Below are 24,804 nucleotides of genomic sequence, written 5' to 3' on the forward strand. Positions count from 1 at the left end.
GCGCCCCGGAAGCCGGAAGCGCCTGACGGCAGCCTTCCGGTGGTGGGAAAGTGAACGAAGCCCAAATCAAAGCGGCGCATCCTGAGGCAGGTGGGGTGCCAGTGGAAGAGGGAAGGCAGGCGACTGCTTACGGCCTGACTTGGGAGGCCGGCGGACCAGCAATTGCGGAAGCAGGCAGCGTCAGAGAGGGAATAGTGCGGGGAGGCGCTGAGAAGGAGGCGCAGTCCGTCCCTCTCAGGGTTAGTGAATGAGGCTCTCCGCCCGGGCCGGCCCGGGTTCAGTGCGCTGCGGGTCCCAGCATGAATGCGGGCCCCGGCTGTGAACCTTGCACCAAGCGACCCCGCTGGGGCGCCGCTGCAACTTCGCCGGCTGCTTCCGACGCCCGGAGATTTCCCAGCAGGCAGAGGCGCGTCCTCGACCCCAAGGACGCTCACGTGCAGTTCAGGGTCCCACCGTCCTCTCCAGTCTGCGTCCCAGGGCGGGCGGGACAGCACAGAGGCAGCGCCACCTCGCTTGGTACGTGGGGAAATAAAAATGTTTGTCCTTCGCCTCGGCCCTAACCTTCTGGTCTCAGTCTGAGGACCCAAGGGCTCCAGTCACTCCTTTCTGGTCTTGTGTGCATCATCATTTTGAGGTCCACTTGTTGAGCTACAAAACCCACTAGTGGGTGAATGGGGCCGCATTTTTCCCGGTGCGATTGACGTGAGAAACTCTGATGAGCGGTCACTCATAGGGCGGAAAATGGCAGGAGACTCCACCACCTGTTTGCTTCTTATGTTTGATTGAGAAATTGCCTTAGTCGTCAAGGCGATTTAATTGTGTATGTGAAACAGTACGGCGCTTCAGCCTCTAGATAGGAAGAAAACAACTAAACTTTTTCAGATTCTGGGTCCCAGGGTGCAGAGCTATTATTAGTCTAGGCTGGCATTGTACTCGTCCCTGGCATACAGTGTTGAACAAGAGAAACTTGGCCTCTGCCTTCATATCTTAAACTCTTCATATCTGGAGAGATAGGCAATAGCAAAAATTAATATAATAAAAGGTGATGGATGTTCTGACAGGTGAAGGACAGATTGTTCTACCTAACCTAATTTATGGGATCGAAGATAGACCTCCAGAAGATGAGATTCTTATTATGAGGACTTTAGTATGAGTCGGAGGAGTTAGGTGAAGAGGAGGTAAGGAAGTGTTACAGGAGTGCAACTGAGGCCGGGTGCAGTGGCTTACACTTGTAATTCCTACACTTTGGGAGACCGAGGTGGGAGATCATTTGAGGTCAGAAGTTCAATACCTGCCTGGCCAATATGGTGAAACCCCTTTCTCTCTCTCTCTCTCTCTCTCTCTCTCTCTCTCTCTCTCTCTCTCTCTCTCTCTCTCTTTCTCTCTTTTTAATAGAGACAGGGTCTTGCTATGTTGCCGAGGCTGGAGTGCATCACAGGCGCGATCCCACTACAGCTTCGTGCGGACACCCGATCGGCATAGCACAGTACAGTCCAGAACTCCTGGACTCAAGCGATCCTCCCACCTCAGTCTCCTGAGTAGCTGGGATTGCAGGCACACGTAACCGTACCTGGCAACCCCGTCTCTACTAAAAATAGAAAAAATGAGTCGGGTGTGGTGGCGGGCAACTGTAATCGCAGCTACTCAGGAGGCTGAGGGAGGAGAATTGCTTGAACCCAGGAAACAGAGGTTGCAGTGTGCGCAGATCGCACCATAGCACTCCAGCCTGGACAACAAGAGCAAAACTGCCTCAAAAAAAAAAAAAAAAAAAAAAAGTACAATTTATATATAGAGTAAACACAAGAGAGTAGTGAGACATGAGGCTGCAGAGTGGTAGAGAAAAGTCATTGGATATGTAGACAGTGCTAAGGATTTTGAACTTTAAGGGCAATGAGAAGCTACTCAAGGGTTTTAGTAGGGGAGTGACTTCATTAGATTTGTTTGTTGAAAAGTCTGTTGTGGTGTCTAGAAAATAAAGAACGGATTGAAGGGGAACTTAAGTGGAGCCCCAAGACTCAGTTAAGGAGTTAATCTAGGTTGGAAATAATTGTAGCTTAGACTTGAATGCTGGCAATAGGGAAGGGGATGGATTCAGGAAAGAATGGGATACTTGAGTTTCTACCTCAGAAGAATTATTTCTGTGCTGGAGTTATAGATGGGGGAGTTTTTGGCGTAAACATCATAATGGATGCTATGGGCATAGTTAAGAGCATATAAACATGTAGAGAAAGTAAAGATGACCTAGGGCAGAGGCTTTAGGAACACCTACATTCAAGGGTAGACTGAAGAGAAGCGGCCACAGAGGTGGGAGGAAAGCCTGGCTTGTGTTAGGTAAAGGAGAGCATTTCAAAAAGGATGTATTGGTTAACAGTGCAAGAGGCTGGCAGAGCTCAGGCAGTTCTCTGGTGAAGGGTGTACACTTAGATGTCTTAGAACTTAGGGGCAGTAAGGAGCAGACTTGCACTAAGCCTTGAAAGATGAGCAAGATTTGCTGTATAAATCCAGAGAAGAAAACTATACACGCAGAGGGAAAAAGACATGCAAAAGTTGGTAAGACTAGAGCATAAGGTGACAGAGGAGTGTCAGATGAGGCTGGATGACAGGCAGGAGCTTATGAAGAAACTCAAGTTCCATTTTAAGGAATTTCAACCTTATTCTGTGGTTAATGGCGAAACCACTAAAAAGCTTTAAGAGTGGGAATACCATTTGGTTAATATTTTAGAAAATATAGCTTAAGCAGTGGCTTTTGGACTTTTCTAACAGCAACCTACAGCATAAACTTTATCTGGTACACAGAGTAAGAAATATATGTAACCTGGCAAATAAGCCATATTTATAACTGAAATAAATGTTTCATGAAATAATACTTACTTAACCTTACTATGGGTGATGCCTTCTTATTGTCTGTATTATTTCGCTGAAAAACGACTGGTCATTTGTAGTTGTAGAACACTGGATAGTCAAGACTGTAGACAGGGAGACTAGTTGCAAGAAACAAATGGCAGTTGTCTAATAAGCGATGTGTTTAAAGGGTATAAGGAAGGGATGGATTTAAAATTTCGGGTATAGATTTTAGAGAACTTGGTATAGGGGAGAGGGAACTGAAGGTGAACTTCAGGTATATATTCAGGTGTACTTCAGCTTCTGTGACAGGATAATTTGTGGTTTCATTAACTTATTTGCATGTAAAGGAGGAGAAGTTAGTTGCAAATAGGAGTGGGGGCAGTCAGTCCTCACTGGTTGGATCTTAATTAAGATTTCTGCAGAAGAGGTACCAAATGAATACTTGGGGCTGTATTTCACATGTGTAAATGTTTCTGATACCTGGCACAGGACACCAATATTGAACATGAACAGAATGTTCAAAGTCTGTATTTCAACAAAAGCCCATTGTCAGAATTTTGGGGATTCCTTTAGGAACTTGGTATTTAAATTTTTATATATAATTATCCTAGGATAAGTAGGTAGGATAGAGAAATGGATATTTATTCAGTATCTTTACATTTTATATTATTTATCTTCCTGGGCACCTTTCTTATATTGATTGAAATCGCAAATCTTGCTGTGCATGGTGACGTGCACCAGTAGTCCAGCTACTTAGGAGGCTAAGGCAAGAGGATCACTTGAGCCCAGGAGTTCCAATCTAGCCTGAGCAACATAGTCAGACTCCACTTCTGAAAAAGAAAGGAAGGGAGGGAGGGATGGGAAGGAAGAAAGAAAAGGACTCTGCAAACTTGTGTTGTGAAGACGAAGAGTTTATCCAAATCTGTTGCTTTAGGCTTTTTGTGAAAGTGGAGTGTTCCTTTGAAATGCTGGAGAATTTTATGGCATTTGTGTCTTTTGCTTGTATCTATAGCTGTAACTTGAATGACCTTCTGATTAAAATACACTCAGTAATGTTACTGATGAGAATAAATATAAATGATGTGAAGTCAAAGTTGGAGAATTACTGATCTCAGTGGGAAAAAAAACTGGGTGGAAATGTTGGGAGATAACATATTTGATAACATATTGATAATATATTTGCTGCTTTGTGAGACAGGACACAATATTTTCTGTGATTTTTGCATTGTAATCGATCTGCATAACTCTTAGAAGTAGGTGTTGTTAGCTTCATTTTCTGGGTGAGGAAATAAAGGCTTAGCGAAGTGAAGTAACTTGACCAAGCGGGTACTACTAAATGACAGAACAAAGATCTCAACACAAGACTATCTGACCAAAAATCTTGTACCTTTTCATCACTTCTTATTGCCTCTCTTTTTGTGTGCTCTAACTATTTCTAGTTAAAATTCCTAGGAAACCTGGAAAGCATCATTTTATGCTTCCTTTAGGAGTAAGAAAGATAAAGTTCTGACATAGTCCTGTGGTGTGTTGGGAAGGAAACCTTAGGAAGACAGAAGTAGTGATATTGGAAAGAGCAGTAAGCAGTCCTTTCTCTCAGGCCCTAAGAGGGATTGAGCAATGTTTATTAGCAGATGATACTGGTTCCTCATCTCTTGCTTTTCCTCCCTCATCCCTTCCTCAGGCTTCAGGAAGCATGAAGCTGGAGAGAGAACACATTCTCAGGGTCAGGGCTATAGGAGAGAGCTCTCTTCTTCCTCACCATCACTGGAACACTCCTGGTTTTCTTGAAATAATGTGTGCAGTCTTTAGGTTCTGTAGATATATAACTGTAGTATGCGCTTCGAGTGTATTTTAGGAACCTAGTCATTGCATCTTAACATTAATCTTTATAGAAAAAAGATGTTTTAGCTTCTAAACCGACTCAAAAAATGAATGTTTTGGCATTTACTGGTCTGTAATATGGTCTGTAGTACAGTTTAGAAAATCGAGAAGATGGAGAAGATGAAACTATAGAAAAAGTTTCAGAATCAAATGGTTCACCCTCTTACTCCCTCTGACTGAAGCTCATTTTTTCTCTGAAGCCTGATCTGCTACAGAAATACTAAATAAAATCACTAAAGTAATGGTGTTTAACAGTAAGAAATTACTATGTATAATTACTTTTTTGTGATAGAAACTATTTTTGAAACACTAATCAAAGATTTTTACTAGCTGGATTATTAGTATTTTGTGAAAGGTATATTTTTCTGGTATAAAATTCTCCCCATCTGAAGTGTATTTTGATTATGCCATTATCTCAATGATAAATAAACCATTGATTTTCATATATTTGAGACTGCATCTGTTTTGCTCAATATGGTGTTTGAGGAGAAGTAGATAACTAAGAAAGATCCTGTGACTTAGGATTGCAATTTAGTGAGTATCTCAAACCTTAAACATTTGAGAATGTTTGAGATTTTCTTTCTGATACTAAAATATGTTGTACATTTAATCCCTATTCAGTATATGTAATTTTGACAGCATACTTATTTCTAATGATTATATAAAATGTGGCTTGTATTTGTTCATATTGCATCTCCCTCTCCTGAGCAATCAATTCTACTTTTGCTACTATCTGCTGGTCATTTCTATCTAGTTACTTCTTTGGATCTCAAATTTAGTATGTGCAGAATTGACCTAATTATATTTTTTCCCTAAACACAAATCTCTTGTATTCCATATTTCTACTTAAGGATATCATCATTTTTCAAGTCTCTCAAGCTTAAAGCTTGGTTAAAGTCGCTTTTAACTTCCCCTATTGTTGTGAAGACTGTAATAACTTTCCTCAGTTTCACTATTCTCACAAGGACTAGTTTATATTCTTGGCCAGTAGTTGTTCAGTCTAGTGGATCATCAAAATAACTTTTGGAAAAAAAAAACATATTCCAGCTCCCATCATGCCTTCATCCTACTTAAATATAGATTTTGATTCAGTAGGACTGGGATGTGGCCCCGAGGTCCATTTGTCGCTGGCTTCCTGGTGATCCATATAGTTTAGGAACCAGTGACCTGGACCAGTAGCTTCCTGCCTGGTTTCTGGCAATACGCTCTTCCTTCTTGCCCCTCAGATTTATCCTCCAGGCTGTCACGCATGACTGTGAGCCTCCTAGAGGAGAGAAATCATATCTTTCAATACCTTTTTGTACTTCTCTTTGTGGGTCATTCAAGGTCCTACTGTATGATATGATCCTGGCTGACTTTTCAGCCATATTTTTTGTTGCTTTCTTTATTTTCTCTTTATGTGACTACATGTTTACTTTTCAAGGCATAATTCAAGGCTTACCTCTTCCCAAAAAATCTTACCTAATTATGCCCACTTTCTCCTGTTCATTGACGTGATCTCTTCCTCGGAAATAATCTTAATTCCTTTATCAGGACCTATTTTAATAATAATGATAAGTAAGAATCAGCATTTACTAAGCATAAACCAGATAATGCCCTAAACACTTTACATGAATTATTTTTACTTAAATTAAGCCTTACCTCATGAGAGATACTGTTACTTTGCATGTTTTACAAATGAGGGATCTGAGACACAGAGAAATGACCACTCATAAAGTAACATAGGAAGCTAATGGAAGAGCCAAGATTTGAATCCAGATATTCTGATTCCATAGCCTATGCTGCTTTTATCCTTTAGGATATACCAACTCTTTTCGGCACCAGTCACTTTCTACCCTATGTCATATTTATTAATATTTATGTTTCTGTGTTATCCCTCATTACTTGAGGGCAGATACTTGAGTTATTAATCTTTTGTTTAACCCGTAGAACCTAGCATAGTGCCTTGCATGTATAATATGCTGTATATGTTTTTCTATTTGAAGGAATGTATGAATATACTTTTTTTTTATAGTTTACAAACAAAAGACTATTACCAGTTGGATGGACACTAAAGGAATCAAGACGGCGGAATCAGAAAGGTATAGAAACATTCCTATATAGAGAAATGAATAACAACGCATGGATGTTTTATCTTGCTGCTTTAGTATTTTCTCTCTTTGTTCATGCTTTTCAGTTCTCCTTTACCTATGTTCATTCAAAATCAACTTATAAGCAATTTTTTAGAGAGTCCTGTATGCCAGGGACTGTCCTGTATACTCAAGACACCAAGGTGTGAGAAGAATAGTCTGTATCTTTAAGATACTTACACTGTTGCAGTGGCCACAGACACACTGCCTAATGTGATAGATGCAGCAGTAAAGGTACGAGCAAGGCACAGTGGTGATTAGTGTATAGAAGAAACAAATGTTCAACTTTACCTTTGGTACCTAAAGGAGAAGACTTCATAGAGAGGTGAATGACATTTATGACTTGAAGGAAAGGCAGGTGTTTGTCAGACATACAGCTCAGGGGAGGGCATTAGGGGCACATGCAGAGACATGGAGTCATGGAAGAGCATGTTGTGTGCTCAGGTAACCACACGGAGTTTCATTACTGCTGTGATACTAGGTATGATTGGATAAGTGGCTTTTTTGTATTATAAGTTGTTTTAGTTCTTTCTGTTCTCTTGTAGTTTGGATAGTAAAGAAAACAACAATACAAGAATAGAATCCATGATGAGTTCTGTACGAAAAGATAACTTGTACCAACATAATGTAGAAAAATTAGAAAATGTTTCTCAGCTAAGTCTTGATAAGTCACCCACTGAGAAAAGTACGCAATATTTGAACCAGCATCAGACTGCAGCAATGTGTAAGTGGCAAAATGAAGGGAAACATATGGAGCAGCTTTTGGAAAGTGAACCTCAGACAGTAACTCTGGTATCAGAGCAGTTTAGTAACGCTAACATTGATCAGTCACCTCAAAATGATGATCACAGTGACACAGACAGTGAAGAAAATAGAGACAATCAACAGTTTCTCACAACTGTAAAGCTTGCAAATGCAAAGCAGACTACAGAAGACAAACAGGCCAGAGAAGCCAGAAGCCACCGGAGGTGCAGCAAGTCTTGCCATCCTGGGGAAGACTGTGCAAGTTGTCAGCAGGAAGAGACAGACGTGGTGCCAGAGAGTCCGTTATCAGATGTTGGCTCTGAGGACCTTGGTACTGGACCAAAACATGACAACAAATTGAGTAGACAAGAAAGTTGCCTTGGGAATTCTCCTCCATTTGAGAAGGAAAGTGAACCTGAGTCACCAATGGATGTAGATAATTCCAAAAATAGTTGTCAAGACTCAGAAGCAGATGAGGAGACAAGTCCAGGTTTTGATGAACAAGAAGATGGTAGTTCCTCCCAAACAGCAAATAAACCTTCAAGGTCCCAAGCAAGAGAAGTTGACACTGAATTTAGGAAACGACACTCTACTAAGGGAGGCGAAGGTAGATTACATTTCCAATTTGAAGGAGGAGAGAGTCGCACTGGATTGAATGATTTAAATGCTAAACTACCTGGAAATATTTCTAGCCTGAATGTAGAATGCAGAAATTCCAAGCAACATGGAAAAAAGGATTCTAAAATCACAGATCATTTCATGAGAATGCCCAAAGCAGAGGACAGAAGGTAATTTTTTCTGTTAGGAGTATCTTTCTAATAGCGTAATATGCTTTATGGTTTTGTAAGGGAATTTAAGGAAGCCATGATTTCTAGTAAACCAAAGAAATGGTTATGTTTCTTGTTAACTACTTATGCTAAATTTAAACTTAGACTCCAAAGTTTAAACTCCAAAAAGGCTAGAAACAGAAAACAAGAAGTAAAATAAATACTAGAAATCAGATTTTTATGAACCTCCTTTTGGTATTTATGGGAATTATTAGAACATGAAAATACTAGGTTGATAGTAGCTACTGTTTCTTCAGCTAGATTTTTTTTCTAGGTCATTGTATATTATACTTTTTACACTTTGTCTAATGCGGTGACAGGCAGACAGATGGTGTTATACTTACTAAATGAGAAAACTGAGAATTGGATTAGAGAATTTGCTGGAATCATGTACCTTCTGAGTGGTAATGCTGGGATTTAAATCCAGGTGTGTCTGATTACAAAGCTTATATTTTGCCATTACTCCACATGGAATCTTAAATTTCATCAGTGATTTCTGTGATCTGAGCTTCCTGAAATAGTGCGATCAGCATGCAATAGTGAGTTCACTTCATTAAAAATTACTATGTAGATGATAGAACCATGACTCATTTCTGTTTTGAGAAGGTGATTTACATGTGTTTGGAATTTTCTTCCACAGGCTGTTGAAAATAAGCTCTTGAGTTTTAATATAAGCTTTATAAGTTTTTCTTTTGATTGTAAATATAAAGCATATAAAGTAAGTGAGCAAGTATGGCATACTTTAAACAATAAAGTTCTGGATAAGTTTTGTGCTTGTGTGTCTAATGGAATTAAAACAGTAAATAATTTGTGACTAGATATATTTGTCTTGACCTTAGAAAAGAACAATGTGAGACCAAACATCAAAGAACAGAAAGGAAGATCCCTAAATACGTTCCGCCTCACCTTTCTCCAGATAAGAAGTGGCTTGGAACTCCCATTGAGGAGATGAGAAGAATGCCTTGGTGTGGCATCCGGCTGCCTCTCTTGAGACCATCTGCCAGTCACACAGTAACTATTCGGGTAGGTAGCACCTCTTAACAGTGATGAGAGAAGACTGGAAGTCCTTATTTATTGTGACATTTATTAAGTGGAAAAACAGACCAAGGTTTAGAAAGTTCTTCTGTTTTCTGCATATATAAAATACTGAGAAGTCTACAGAATAGAGAAATATAATGATAATGTAATATAGAACTTAACAAATTAGCAATCATTGTCAGCTGATAAAGTTGAAATATTTTCAGTATTTTTAAGAAACCTCACTGGATTCTTTTTTTTTCTTTTTACTCAGTTGATAGTATTGTGCAGCCACTGTACAATCCTGCATTCATTTCTAAAATTCAAAGTTATGTATGGTTTAGTGTCCTTAAATCATTATACAGTTTTGCCCTCCAACCTTTTTTTTTTTTTTTTGGCAGGAGACCAGAGTTTTCTTGTTACTCAAATCAGTCTCCCCGAGCATTCAGGAATCAGAGTTTTTAAGGATAATTTTGTTGGGGAGGAAGGCCAGTGAGTTGAGAGTGCTGATTGGTTGAATCAGAAGAGGAACTCATGGGAAGTTGAAACAGTCCTCTTGTGCTGAATCAGTTCCTGGGTGGGAGCCACAAGATCAGAAGAGCCAGTTTATCCATCTGAGTGGGGCCAGCTGATCCATCAAGTGTAGGGTCTGCAAAGTATCTCAAGCACTGATCTTTGCAGGTTAGGGAAGGTCAAAATCTTGTAGCCTCCAGCTGCACAGCTCCTAAACCATAATTTCTAACCTTGTGACTACTTTGTTAGTCCGGCAGTGGCAATCTAGTCCCCAGGCAAGAAGGGGTTTGTTTTGGGAAACGGCTGTTACGGTCTGTTTTAACATTATAATGTCATCACAACATTATAACAAAACATAACTAAAGACTAATATTATAACAAAAGACAAGGGCTATGGCAATTATGAGCCACAAACCTGGACAAAAACCAAGGTGCATATCATAATACTACATTAACGGCAACTCTGTACATATTAAATTATTACACCATCTTCTCTGCTTCCCCTAGTTCCTAGTAACCTCTTTTGTACTTTCTGTGTGTTCTTGCTTTTAGAAAATAACTTTATTGAGGTATATAAAAATTCACCCATTTTAAGTGCTCAATTTGGTGTTTCTGAGTCCATTTATTGAGCTATGTGACCATCATAATAATCCAGTTTTAGATTTCTCTCACTCGCTGGGTAGTTTTAAACATTCATTTAATAATCTTTATATAGATTTCACATGTACTACTAAAAAAATTGACACGATCCCTTTTAACATACAGTTTAGTGTAGATGTGATTAACTATTTTGAAATTCAGAATTCTTTGGCATATTTAGAAGTGGCGGTAACATTGAGCAAAGTTATGGGGTTTGAGCTGAGCTCTAAAAGATGAGCATAAATTTCTGAGGTGGAGTTAGTAAGACAGGAGACTTCTGGACAGACACAAAAGATTTTTTTTTTTTTGGGGGGGAGACAGAGTCTCACTCCGTCACCAGGCGCCAGACTGGAGTGCAATGGCGCGACCTTGGCTCACTGCAACCTCTGCCTCCTGGGTTCAAGCAGTTCTCCTGCCTCAGCGTCCCGAGTAGCTGGGACTACAGGTGCATGCCACCACGCCCAGCTAATTTTTTTGTATTTTTAGTAAGACGGGGTTTCACCATATTAGCCAGGATGGTCTTGATCTCTTGACCTCATGATTCGCCTGCCTCTGCCTCCCAAACTGCTGGTATTACAGGCATGAACCACCACACCTGGCCAGATATACAAGGTTTATAAGAAAAGGCTGTGTGGTTGAAAACTATCTGTTTTAGAGATGGAAAACAGTGCCTTTGCTGGAGTCTGAAATTTGGATGGGGAATAGAGGAAGAGACTTGAAAATTGGATTAGGTTCATATCACAGAGGGCTTCAAGTGCCAGCAACCAGACTTAATTCATGTCTGTGCAGACAGTATTTGTGCTGTAGCAAGATTAATCAGACAGCTGTATATAAGGAAAACAGAAGTGTGAATACACTGAGAGCCAGAAGAGGTAATGTAAGAGCCCAGATAAGAGATAAGCAAGTCAACAGTATGTACTGAATTGTGCTACATAGAGGTGCTTCAGGTGTTCTTCTGAAGTTTGATACAAATTTCATTTCTAAATTATGTTTTTAACAGTGAAAAATTTGTTTAAAAAGAACTATACAATCAAATTTGAAGATGCTTAATTCCACATTTTAACAAGCTGTTTTTGCCAAGATAACCTATTTTTATACAGACCACAGAGCCAACTTCTCTTGCTACCCTTTATCTGAATAGTTAGCCTAATATCAAACAGTTTTTAAAATGTTACCATTTGCAACTGTATAGGTGCGTGAATCAGGATTTTCTTAATAATGTGTAAGAGAGGTAAATGTAAACTAAATGGTAGATTGATGCAAGCTTTAACTCTCATCCCTAACTCTTAATTTCAGATTTTGTTCTTAAAACTGTCCCATCATCACTTATTGATTTTAGAGTAAGTAAAAGTCACTATAAAAACTGTATTTCTAAAAATAGCTTTGGTTTGACTTTAAACAGCTTTATGTCAGATTTCTTAGGTGAAAAAAGGATTCTGCTATTTTCGAAAGCTTGAAAATCACTGAGATAATAAGCATGGGAATAAAAAAGAGAAAATAGAGCACGAGTGAAAGTTCATTAAAGAGCTTTAGAGCAGGAATGAAAGAAAGTAAAGTACACGTGGAAGAGGGCCAAGCAGGCAACTTGAGAGATCAAGTACATAGTTTGACCTTTGACTTGAGGTTTTATATGTTGGCATGCTTCCAGGGGGTTGCGCCCCCTTCTCCCCTGATTCTTCCTTTGAGGTGGGCTGTCTGCATGCACAGTGTGATTATTGGACTTGTACACATGCTTCCTTGAAGCATTCTTCCCTTACCAGTAGAGTGTTCTTATTAGGTCATATACCAGTTAAACTCCACCATTTTGCCTCACTTGCTGGAGCTGACTTGCCCAACTCCTAAGATCTTATCAGGATGCTGCTGATGACTAGTTTTAGGTTTTTCTTTCTATTGGGTGACTCCTTTCCCTGGTGCCGGCTGCATCCAATTATTACTTTAGAGAGGCAGTTTCACAACTGCCTATGCATCACTTGATGGTTGCCTGACATTCCTCGTGGTTGTAGGGGCCCTGTCCTACCCTGCTCATGTCTGACTGGCTACCTACTGTAACACTTCCTCAAACATTTACTTAATAGTTATTATAGTATTATATGTGTGTATATATATATTTGCATGTATCTGCATACACATACACATATGCACATGCCAGGTTCTATCTTAAATATGCAGAATACAAAGTTAATATGGTTACATTCAGGAATTTTGGGATGCAGTGAGGGAAAGGAAAACAAGTGTGCTTTAGCATTATAATAATCTAACAAAACATGATAAATAACTGCCCACTTTAACGTTTCTAAAGACTTCATAAAGGAAGTGAAAACTTGGCAGAGATATGAAGGTGACAGTAGAGATTTAACTAGATAAAGCAGGGACGTGGCAGTTGGTAGTAGTGGTATTAAAAAGAGAAGCTGCAGTAGTATGTATACAGACATATAGATATGAAAATGAATTTGCCATATTTAAGGAATTTTAAATCTTGTTTAAGACTTGTTTGGAAAGAATAGTGTTTTGATAAGAAAGTATATGAAAATCAGGATGACATTTGGAATCAGAGTATAGGCCTTATAGCATTAGAAGCCTGAAGTTCTTTAGATAGGTAATGTTATTCCCAAGTGAGGGTAAGGGTTTTATGGAGACTGAATGTGTCTAGCAACAGCTGACGTTAGGGAGAAGGATAGGAAGCACTTGGTAAAAGCTGAGGCAAAGAAAGATTCTTAGGGGGTTTGGAGCTAGAATATACACTGGATCTAGTAACTTGGAACCTGATTGAATGGAGGTGAGGAATGGGAAGAGCCGAAGGGTTCTTTGGTATTTCTTGCCTGGGAGCCAGTCTCTTATTTTATCACATTTGCTTTGGTTACTTTGGATTATTTTGTAGAAGTTAAATTTAGTTTTTTTGCACTGACAATTTTGTTTACCCTCAATTTCAGGTAGATCTTTTGCGAGCAGGAGAAGTTCCTAAACCTTTTCCAACACATTATAAAGATTTGTGGGATAACAAGCATGTTAAAATGCCTTGTTCAGAACAAAATTTGTATCCAGTAGAAGATGAGGTAAGAACAAAACCAAGGTTCTTTTAGTCTCTGAAAAATGCTTTAGTACTTGCTTGTTTGACCTTTGATTCTGTAATCCAAAAGAACTTAGAATAGTTTCCTCTTATGTTTTTCTTTTTTCCTAAAGAATGGTGAGCGAACTGCCGGGAGCCGGTGGGAGCTCATTCAGACTGCACTTCTCAACAAATTTACACGACCCCAAAACTTGAAGGTTTGTTCTTTTTACCATTCTTGTTTACACATCTCTCTCAGAGATGGACTGTGTGTCTCCTCTCTCAAAGACTTTTTGGTCTTGATAGACTCAGGTAGCAACATTCTTTAGATGCAAAGTGCTAGCTACCTGGCACTAAGGAAGGCTCCTTAGAGACATTCTACTAGAAAATAAAAAGAACTGAGAGTTATAAATGACTTGCCTGGAGCCACACAGAATAATTTGGAGAACCAGGAATAATACCTCTGTTTCTTGATTCCCCATCCAATTTCCTTCAGTCCAAGCTACTCTTATTTTTTTGTTTTAAAATTATCATGTTTCTGAAATATCTTTAAATCAGGAAAGAATTATGACTTCAGCCAAATTTGCCCAAAGGGAAGCTGAGTTTTGTAATGATTAAAGTATACATTAAGCATTCAGGTTTTTATTGCTCTTAATATAGCTCCTAGCAGTTTAATAATTTATTTATTAATCTTATATTTTGACAATAATTTATTTTTTGATATATTTATATTTCATTTAAGACTGCAAGGGCAAGCATTAGATTGTTTTTCTAATATCTAAAATATGAGAGTGTGTGTATGTGTGTATATATATATGTGTGTATGTGTGTATGTGTGTGTGTGTGTGTGTGTGTGTGTATATATATATATATATATATATATATATATATAGGCACTATAGCCATGAAAACTTTTAATGTTTTTATAAATATAAACAGTGACAATTTTTTATACTTCCATGAAAATGGGTTTTATTTTCTTTCAAAGACTTAATTTGGTGTGTAGTTTCTCAGATTTCTTTTTTCTTTCTTTCTTTTTAAATTGTTTTATTTTTAATTTTTTTATTTCTGATAAAGGTTATAATAGTTTCTCAGATTTCTTAATATTTTCTACTGATACTTGCAAATTATTATTAAACTTTCTATACCTTTCCATAGCTCCTGTTTGTTTTCTTTACATGAAAAACATTGATATACCATAATATATTTTATGTATTTTGAAGACTTTATTCCTTGGGGACAGTGTTTCTCAATCTTCTAATGGACTCTTTAAAAAAAAAAACAGACTCTTAATTTTTATTTATTTTTTTACATTACAAATTGATTAATTTAAAACAGTTACAAAAAAACACACAAGAAAATAGAGATTATTCTTAGAATTATTAATGGTTTGTTAAAAATCAGATAGGATTACAGGGTAAGAAATGGTATAGTTGTGGGGAGCACCTGACTAGTTCTAAGGCTTTAGATACAGTGCAGTTGATTACATATTAATTCAGCCATTATTTACTGGGGATAGTAAATGGGAGATCAGTAATTTATCTGTAGGAAACTCCTACACAGTTCCATGAAGACCTCCCAGTCCCATCCTTCTCCACTCCTTAGGATCCTAAAGCTACCTGGATGTCAACATTTCCCACGTTCTTTCTCCACATCATTCCCTAGCTGTATGTTCTTTCTGCACCTAAGGTGCTGTGCAAGCTGAGAGCATTCTGTTCTGTGCAGCTGAACGTGTACTCTTTTGGCTACAGGGATCCTGTGTGACTAAGAAGGTTTTAGGGGCAGCCTTATTTTAATACTTCAAGTTAGCCATGAGTACAGTCACTTCCTTCCCCAACACAATCTGGATTCTCTTGAATGCAGATATCAAGCAAATGAAGGATCAACCCTGCCTTCAGCAATACCAACAATACACTAGCCACTCACAACTCACAACTACAAAAAGCAGACTCTTTAAATGGAAAAGATCTCAAGTTCTGCTAAAGTTTACTAGTTTTAGTATAATATTAATTACATGTGTACAAACATAAAACTAAATATGAACTCCTTATACTTTGGTTTTTTTTGATTCAGGATCTCACTCTGTTACCCAGGCTGGAGTGGAGTGGTGTGATCATGGCTCACTGCAGCCTCTGCTTCCCGGGCTCAAGCAATCCTCTAATCTCAACCTCCCGAGTAGTGGGGACTGCAGGCACATACTACCATGCCCAGGCTAATTTTGTTTATTTTATTTTATTATAGAGACAGGGTTTCTCTGTGTTGCCTAGACTGGTCACAAACTCCTGGGCTCAAGTGATCCACGTGCCTTGGTCTCCAAAGGTGCTGGCTGGGATTATAGGTGTGAGCCACTGCTCTCAGCCAACTCCTTAAACACTGTAGTGTTTGTACAGCTATATCAGCTTGATTTTTTTTTTTTTTTAAATTTCAGGTATAATGAACCATCATTTGATTTGTATTTATTATGGTAAAAACAATTTGTAGTCAGTATTTTTTATTTTTTGCACAGAAATTTTCAAATCACTGATTCAAACCCCAAAATAGTATGCTGAGAAATTCTTAAAAATACTACATAAAGAGGAAACTATTTTACAATTATTACTTTCCCTGCTAATCACGAACAGTTGATTCATGTTGGTGGATACAAAGATAGGATCTTTATATAGAATATCAGATTGCAGTGGTGCAATCTCAGTTCACTGCAATCTACACTTCCCTGGCTTAAGCGATTCTCGTGCCTCAGCCTCCTGAGCTCAAGTGATCCACCTGCCTTAGCCTCTCAAAGTACTGGGATTATAGGAATGAGCAACCACATGTATGCCAAGGTTTTTTAGAAGTTAACATACCTGTACTGTGGTATGTTAAATTTTCCTACTGAGTAGGACAGCTCAATCTTTTCACTATTTTTGTCTATCAATAACACGAGCCTTAATTCCTAAAGTGAGTTGTCATTTGGCCGTTGTTTTCTAAAAACAAAATTATAAACTCACATAAAGCAGGCCACCCAGGAGTACTACCCAGAGTCCATTTGAAGAACACTGACTTAGATTCTTTATGTTGATTCTTCTAAACAGAGGCTGTTTTTAAGAATTTTCATATTTCTTCAAACACAAATAGAATAATTATAGTGAGGCTGGGCACAGTGGCTCATACCTGTAATCCCAGTTCTTTGGGAGGCCAAGGCAGGTGGATCACCTGAGGTCAGGAGTTGGAGACCAGTCCGGCCAGCATGGTGAAACCCCCCACGTCTTTACTAAAACTACAAAAATTAGCCGGGCTTGGTGGTGGGAGCCTGTGATCCCAGCTGCTCAGGAGGCTGAGGCAATATAATTGCTTGATCCCGGGAGGTGGAGGTTGCAGTGAGCTGAGATCGCACCACTGCACTCCAGCTTGGGCAACAAAGAGCAAAACTCCGTCTCAAAAAATATATATATTATAGTGTTCTAAATTACACAGTCCGCTTACCTCTCTAGCAGTTCCTTAATGCACCATGATTATTTCAGGAAGGGGTAATTGCTTTAATCTGAATTTTCTTTTCACATTTTTCTTATGGTGGATTCAATAGAACAGAGTAATCCATTGAGATATTTTTCTATCAGCTTGGGGTAATTGTTTCCTTTGCTGAAAGAATGCTTTGAGAGAGAAAGAGGGAAACGTTAAATCCCTCTGATTGACTGTAATGATCTTTCTGCTGTTTATATACTACTCGATGTTGGATTTAGAAGGATTAGAGACATTCATAATTTTAAGAGTAATAGTGTCCTCAAAGTTGATTTACACAGTAGTACTTATATAAATAATGTGTGTGACAATTTGCACAGAAAGAATTTTTGGTGCTTATGAATTATGAATGAAAAAGAACTTAGTAGTTAATAAGAGTACAGAGTAGTATCCAGTTTTTCTAATGAGAGGCAACCTCATGGTAGACTACTTTTAAGACTTGAAGACTGAAGTAAAAATAAAGATGAGCTAGAGCTTAAATAAAACACTAAAAGAATTAGAGAATTACATGACGAATTAGATTGCAATTGCCATTTAAAATGTTTTTCCTTACCAGCTTTGAGAAATCATAATTTATGGGTAAGAAAGTATATCCTTTTAAAGTATGTTATTTGATAAGTTTTGACATTTACACATACCCATGAAGTGTTCATTATAATCATGATACAGAATGTTTGTGTCATCCCCAAAGATTTCTCTCCCAACTTTGCAGTCTATTCTACTTTCTGCTCTGGCCCCCAGACAACTACTGATCTGTTCTTTTCACTGTAGTTTACATTCTACATGAATGGAATCATAGTAGGTATGTGGCTTCATTTCACTCAAAATGAAGGTTTTTGAGATTCATCCAGGTTGTTCAGTATATTGGTAGTTCACTCCAGTATATGCATTGTTTATTCATTCACCTATTGATAGACATTTCTATTTAATACTTTATGAAATTTTGAAATTAGGTACCAGTTACTGGAAAAAAAAATCTTACAATATTTTCATGTTTTTTTTTTCTTTCTTTCTTATTTATTTAGTTTTTGAGATAGGATCTCACTCTGCCAACCAGGCTGGAGTGCAGTGGTGTGATTTCGGTTCACTGCAGTCTCAACCTCCTGGGCTCCAGTAATTCTCCCACCTCAGCCCCCAAATAGCTGGGGCTACAGGCATGCACTAACTTAGTTAATTTTTGTATTTTTTTCTAGGGGTCTTGCCATGTTGCCCAGGCTAGTCTCGAACTCCTGGACTCAAACAATTCACCTGCCTCAGCCTCCCAAAGTGCTATGATTACAGGCATGAGCCACCGTGCAGGCCATAATCTCTTAATTCTTAATAGAAAACGTTATGTTATGGCTTGTGAGCGAAAAATAAAGGCTCTTTCTATTGCCTATTCAAACAGTTAAAAGCTACACCAGTAGATGGCGTAATATTTTGACTTTTCATTCTACATAAATGTGTACTTTATGTGACTTGCTGGAGGAAGATAATTATTTGTACATATTGTATAAAAATACCGCATAGTATAGGGAAAAAGACCATTTTATACTTTAGGCCGGTGTTTCTCCATCCGTTTTTCATTCTTTCCCTCTACCCCAGGAGCCTTTTAAAATATTTTTTTCCTAATCCCTCAATCCCATGAAATTTTTATTTATTTTTTACAAAAAAAATTTATATCTCAACCCTGTTAACTGACCCATGAAATTTTCATACTTCAAATATACTGTGTATCTCTGTGTATATTTGTAGTATGAAACAAGGACCACCAACAGTTGTGATATCTAAGTCTATTTTTTTTATCCCTTCAGATCCAGTTTTTGTCTATTTGGAGTATATTACTCTATTTAGAATGCATGCTTTAGGGTGTAATTATGTTTTTCACCTGTTAGCCGACCATTCTTAATCTCATTTTTCTAAATGAATAATAAATTAGTATTCATTCTGTTTGTCTGTAGTTATTGGTGTCCGTTATCAGTAGTAGTAGGAGGTAGTAGGAAGCTTGTCTAACATTATGAAATGTACTGGAAGTAGTTCATAAAAAAGACAGGCTCTTCATAGGTCGTTCACTTGGCCATATCATGATGATTTATTTCTGTATTTTCCACAGGATGCTATTCTGAAATACAATGTTGCATATTCTAAGAAATGGGACTTTACAGCTTTGATTGATTTCTGGGATAAGGTAAAAATATGCTTATTTCTTTATGAAAATATTATTGACAACACTATAAGAAGATTTGAGAAAAATACCCATAATTCTGCCACACTAAGATAATTATCTTTTAGTTATAAATTTGCTGTTATTTTATATGTATGTTTTAGGTAAATATAATTAGGAGTTAATATTGAATTTTGTTTTATCCTTTTATAATACACATTTTCTGTTATATTTTCATACCATTATCAGCATTATATAGGAATGTATAGTATTCCATGACTAGATTTTGAGAATATAATGGTTCCCATATTCTCAAATACCTAGGTTGCATCCAATTTTACCTTGAATTACATTGTGGCAACATAATTTTATAGGTATATATATTTTCCCATATTTGATATTGTTTCTTTAGGTGATTTCCAGAAATTAGATGACTAAGTCAGAGGGCACAAAACGTTTGTTTTAAAATCTTTACAAACTTTTGCCATAAAATCATTTTCCCACAGATTAATTGTAGCAATTTACTATGCTACCAGCAGTGGATAGGAATATCACTTTAATAGTACAATTAGCAAGGGGGTCTTTTCATTTGTCTATTGGCTATTTGTGTATCTTCTCTGGAGAAACATCTATTCAAATTTTTTTGTCTTTATTATTGAATTTCAGGCATTCTTTATATATTTTAGATGCAGATTCCTTATCAGATATATGACTTGCAAATATTTTCTCCCATTTTGTGGGTTTTTTTTTTTTTCCATTTTCTTGATGGTATACTTTGAAGCTCAAAAGTTTTTAATTTCGATGAAGTCTAGTTTATCATTTTTTTCTTTTCTTCTGTTTTTGGGATCATACCTAAGAAGTTAACCTAAGATCAAGAAGATTTATGTTTCTTCTAAGAATTGTATAGCTTTAGATCCTATACTATGACTATTCCCATTTTGTGTTAATTTTTGTATATGATGTAAATTAGGGGTCTAATTTTATTATTTTCTATGTGAGTGTTCATTTTGAGTTAATTTTTATATGTGGTGTAAGGTAGGAGTTCAGCTTCGTTGTTTTGTACGTGTATAGCAAGCTGTCCCAGCACCATTTGTTGAAAATACTCTTCTATCCCTGTTGAATTGTCTTGGCACCTTTTCAGAATCAATTGATGTAAGGATTTATTTCTAGCCTCTCAATTGTACTCCACTGATCTATATGTCTGTCCTTGTGCTGGTACCATACAGTCTTGGTTCCTGTAGTTTTGTGGTAAGTTTTAAAATCAGGAAGTGTGTGTTCTGTAACTGTCCTTCTTCAAGTTTGTTTTGGCTGTTTTTGGATTCTTTGCATTTCACTCTGAATTTTAGGATTAATTCGTTACTTTCTGCAAAAAACCTAGGTGCTAAGGGCAATTTTTATGTCACATTAATAGAATTGAAACTAATTCTACATTTTGAGATAGTTCCAGTAATCTTAGGATTATCTTATTGAGCTTTTGACCCATACGGCCTTTAAAAGGCAGACATGAAGTAAATAATGGAAGCCTTATTCTTGTGTCTAGAAATTGGTTATCTCAGGGTATCCTTGAATCTAAACGTCTTTCACTGTTACAGCAATGTAATATCTGATGCAATGAAAAGTAGTTCAAACTGATATAATCGTTATCCTTGTCACTTAAGTTACCAGGGCATAACATTTGTATTGTAACTTTCTGGGCTTAAATAGGATATGGTGGTTAAGTTGGGTAAAAAGTAATGTAAAATTGGATACTTGGAGATGGCAGTAAAACATGCCATTGGGTATAATACCTCTGTCACCTTGCTATGAGGTAGTCATTTTTTTCTCTCTTCTTAATCAGAATACTCAGACAGGACCTTGTTTCCCATTTATCTGGTGACCTTGTCCAGAAGCATGCTTGAAACGGTTAATATATATAGCAAGTTTTTGTGTGTTTAGTGTAGATTATAAATATGGGCTCATTACTCAGGTGCTGATGATAGTTTTACAGTTCTTTAGAGAGAGTAATCCTTGCGTTTTTGACCTTCTGATATTTATTTATTTATGAGATGGAATCTCATTCTGTCAACCAGGCTGGAGTGCAGGGGTGTGATCTCATCTTACTGCAATATCTGTGTTAAGGGTTCAAGTGATTCTCTTGCCTCAGCCTCCCAAGTAGCTGGGACTACAGGTGCCCGCCACGTTACCCAGTTAATTTTTGTATTTTTAGTAGAGATGGGGTTTTGGCATGCTGGCCATGCTGGCCAGGCTGGTCTCAAATTCCTGACCTCAAGTGATCCACCCACATGGGCCTCCCAAAGTGTTGGGATTACACGCATGAGTCACTGTGCCCAGCCAGACTTTCTAATTTTTATTTACTTTGTAAACATATGGAGGGTTGGAGAAGTCCCCGCAACTACACTAAGTATTCATTTCTTATTGTATTCTTTAAGTCTTTGCCCACATATATGATGTCTTACCACTAGATATAAATGTATGTTTAAAATTTATGCTGTATTATAAAACCTTCTGTGTTACATAACTTTATAATGTTTAGTCTTAATGGTTGCAACAATATTCCATCAAATTGATAAATTTGATGAAATTTGATAGATTGAAGAAATTTGTATAAGATATATCTAGAGATTTAAAGCTGATACGCCCTGTGATTGTTTGCTATTCTTTCATTATCAGTGTACTTAACAAAACACCTTGGATGTTTAATACACTTGTATATTTTTCTATTCATCAAATCTCCAGATATTATTCTAGAACTTTACCAAGTCATCACTCACAGGGACAACAAGTCATTACCCAAAGTGAGAAGTAAGTGTTGGACATATATATAGGTGGGACTGGTGGAATAAAATATTTTTAGTGCAAGGGAAGCAATTGTTTGGCTTAGTTTCAAGTTGTAAATAAATTATATTTGGTTTGCATTTTCAGTGTTTATGTTCTGGAATAGGAATGCTTGTTTATAAAGTGTTCTTTTTTTTTTTTCTTTTAAAGCCAGGCTGTAAGTGCAGTGGCCCTGTCACAGCTCACTGTATCCTCGACCTCCCAGGCTGCATCAATCCTCCCACCTCATCCTCCCAAGTGGCTGAGACTACAAGCATGTGCTATCACGCCTGGCTATTTTTTTGTTTATTTTGGTAGAAACAGGGTTTCACCATTTTTGCCCAGGCTGGTCTTGAACTCCTGGGCTAAAGCAATATCAGTCTTCTCTCCTTGGCCTCCCAAAAGGCTGGGATTACAGGCATGAGCCACCATGCCTGGCTTGTAAAGGGGTCTTTTTTTTTTTTTGAGACAGAGTATCACTCTGTTGCCATCTCAGCTCACTGCAACCTCCGCCTCCTAGGTTCAAGCGATTCTCTTCCCTCAGCCTCCCGAGTAGATGGGACTCCAGGTATACACCAACACACCCAGCTGATTTTTGTATTTTTAGTAGAGATGGGGTTTCCCCACGTTGGCCAGATGGTCTCAATCTGTTGAGCTCGTGATCTACCTTCCTTGGCCTCCCAAAGTGCTGGGATTACAGGCATGAGCCACTGTGCCTGGCCCAAATCAAGGGTTCTTAAACATTGTTTATTAGCAGGATTTGGCAGGGTTTTTTTTTTTTTTTTTTTTTTGAGACAGGGTCTCTCTCTGTTGCCCAGGCTGGAGTATAGTGGCATGATCTTGGCTCACTAACCTCCACCTCCCAGGTTCAGGCAATTTTTGTGCCTCAGCCTCCCGAGTACCTGGGACTACAGGCATATGCCACCAGGCCCTGGTAGTTTTTGGATTTTTGGTAGAGACAGGGTTTCACCATGTTGGCCAGACTGGTCTCAAACTCTGACCACAAGTGATTTGCCTACCTCGGCCTCTCAAGTGCTGGGATTACAGGTGTGAGCCACCGCGCCAAGCCACATAGTCCTCTTTTACAATGCCTGTGGCACTGTTCCATTTCATTCATAGCATGTTAACTTGTGAAATGTATATTAAAACTGTAATAACTGAAAAAGGGCATGGGGGAGATATGTTTAAGGAGATTTCTTCTGCTTCTGTGATGCTGGCTTCTATTTCTGGACTTGGTGTTTGCTTTTATTAATTATTGCTTTATAAAAATATGTATATATTTTATGTACCCCTTGAATATTTTACAATAAGTATAAAATGTAAACTAATATAAAGAACTTTAAATCTGCAATTGTTGTGTAGCAAACTTCTTTTTTTTTTTGAGACGGATTTTCAATGTTACCCAGGCTGGAGTGCAATGGTGCGATCTCGGCTCACTGCAACCTCTGCCTCCTGGGTTCAGGCAATTCTCCTGCCTCAGCCTCCTGAGTAGCTGGGATTACAGGCATGTGCCACCATGCCCAACTAATTTTTTGTATTTTTAGTAGAGACGGGGTTTCACCATGTTGACCAGGATGGTCTCGATCTCTTGACTTCGTGATCCACCCACCTCGGCCTCCCAAAGTGCTGGGATTACAGGCTGGAGCCACTGCACCCGGCCAGCAAACTTCTTAAGAATTAATTGGATTAATTAAGGATTAATTGTTGAAAGGAAGCCTAAGGATTTTAGTGACTGTTTCATCTTCCTTTCCATGTTTAGTTTTATGTCTGGAATTGAAAAATGGAAATGTATATGCCTTTGATTTCTTCCTTCCATTGGTTTTTCTATGAAGGCTGTCATAAGTAACAAAATGAAGTGGTTTTGGTTTTGCTTTTGTTTTTTGCAACTGTGGCTGTTAAAGGTAGAGAGTGAGAGGAGTACAGGAGGGAGAGGACATTTAAAAGTAAAAATGAAAAATCTAGACTTCAGAATAATTTTGTTGCTGTGATGAGGCTAGTGATATATTTCTCTTTGTAAACTACAATTTAAATATACATACATAGCATAGGCCAGGTGCAGTAGTTCACGCCTTTAATTCCAGCACTTTGGGAGACTGAGGCGGGTAGATCATAAGGTCAGGAGTTCAAGACAAGCTTGGCCAAGATGGTGAAACCCCGTCTCTACTAAAAATACAAAAGTTAGCCTGGTATGGCGGTGGGCTTCTGTAATTCCAGCTACTCCAGCGGCTGAGGCAGCTAATTGCTTGAACCTGGGAGGCACAGGTTGCAGTGAGCCAAGATCATGTCACTGCACTCCAGCCTGGGTGACAGAGCGAGACTCCATCTCAAAAAAAGATAAAATAAAAAAATAAATACACACACACACACACATACACACACAACATAGTCTTTACTTGGTCATATATCATCTATACAAAATAGATTATATATATAATAGATCATATATACAAAATAGATTATTGCAACTTAGAAATCATGCATCTTTTAGCTTTGCTATAGTTATTGAAATATCGAATATGCATTCTCCTATCAGCTCTTATCCTATGACTTGTCAGAGAAAGACTGTTTAAAACCTCTATCACTGTAAATAAGAGTGTGTAAATCTGTTAGTATTGAACTTGCAATTTTTGTTTATGTGCTACTTAATTTAAAAGGTAAATGGTATATCATATTGAGTTTTGAATGATGCATATTTAGTTGATCACATTA

General features: G+C 37.9%; 1 protein-coding gene across 11 annotated transcripts in view; it reads left to right on the forward strand.

Moving 5' to 3' along the window:
- The first annotated feature begins 14 nt into the window (after positions 1 to 14).
- The window catches only part of PARG (poly(ADP-ribose) glycohydrolase), a 118,911-nt gene continuing 94,121 nt past the window's right edge, over positions 15 to 24,804 (forward strand). For 2 of the 11 annotated variants that reach the window (XM_002756113.7, XM_017978907.4), the window contains exons 1-7: positions 15 to 516; positions 6,740 to 6,806; positions 7,400 to 8,386; positions 9,265 to 9,448; positions 13,525 to 13,647; positions 13,775 to 13,858; positions 19,231 to 19,305. In XM_002756113.7, the coding sequence (XP_002756159.2) occupies positions 300 to 516; positions 6,740 to 6,806; positions 7,400 to 8,386; positions 9,265 to 9,448; positions 13,525 to 13,647; positions 13,775 to 13,858; positions 19,231 to 19,305 (1,737 nt within the window). In that variant the 5' untranslated portion in view covers positions 15 to 299. Of the gene's footprint in view, positions 517 to 6,739; positions 6,807 to 7,379; positions 8,387 to 9,264; positions 9,449 to 13,524; positions 13,648 to 13,774; positions 13,859 to 19,230; positions 19,306 to 24,804 lie in introns of all 11 variants that reach the window. The other 9 variants (XM_009009545.5, XM_078345333.1, XM_078345335.1 and 6 more) reach the window with 8 other exon arrangements.

The sequence above is a fragment of the Callithrix jacchus genome, chromosome 12 (assembly GCF_049354715.1).
Source record: "Callithrix jacchus isolate 240 chromosome 12, calJac240_pri, whole genome shotgun sequence".
In the NCBI taxonomy this organism is placed as follows: Eukaryota; Metazoa; Chordata; class Mammalia; order Primates; family Cebidae; genus Callithrix; species Callithrix jacchus.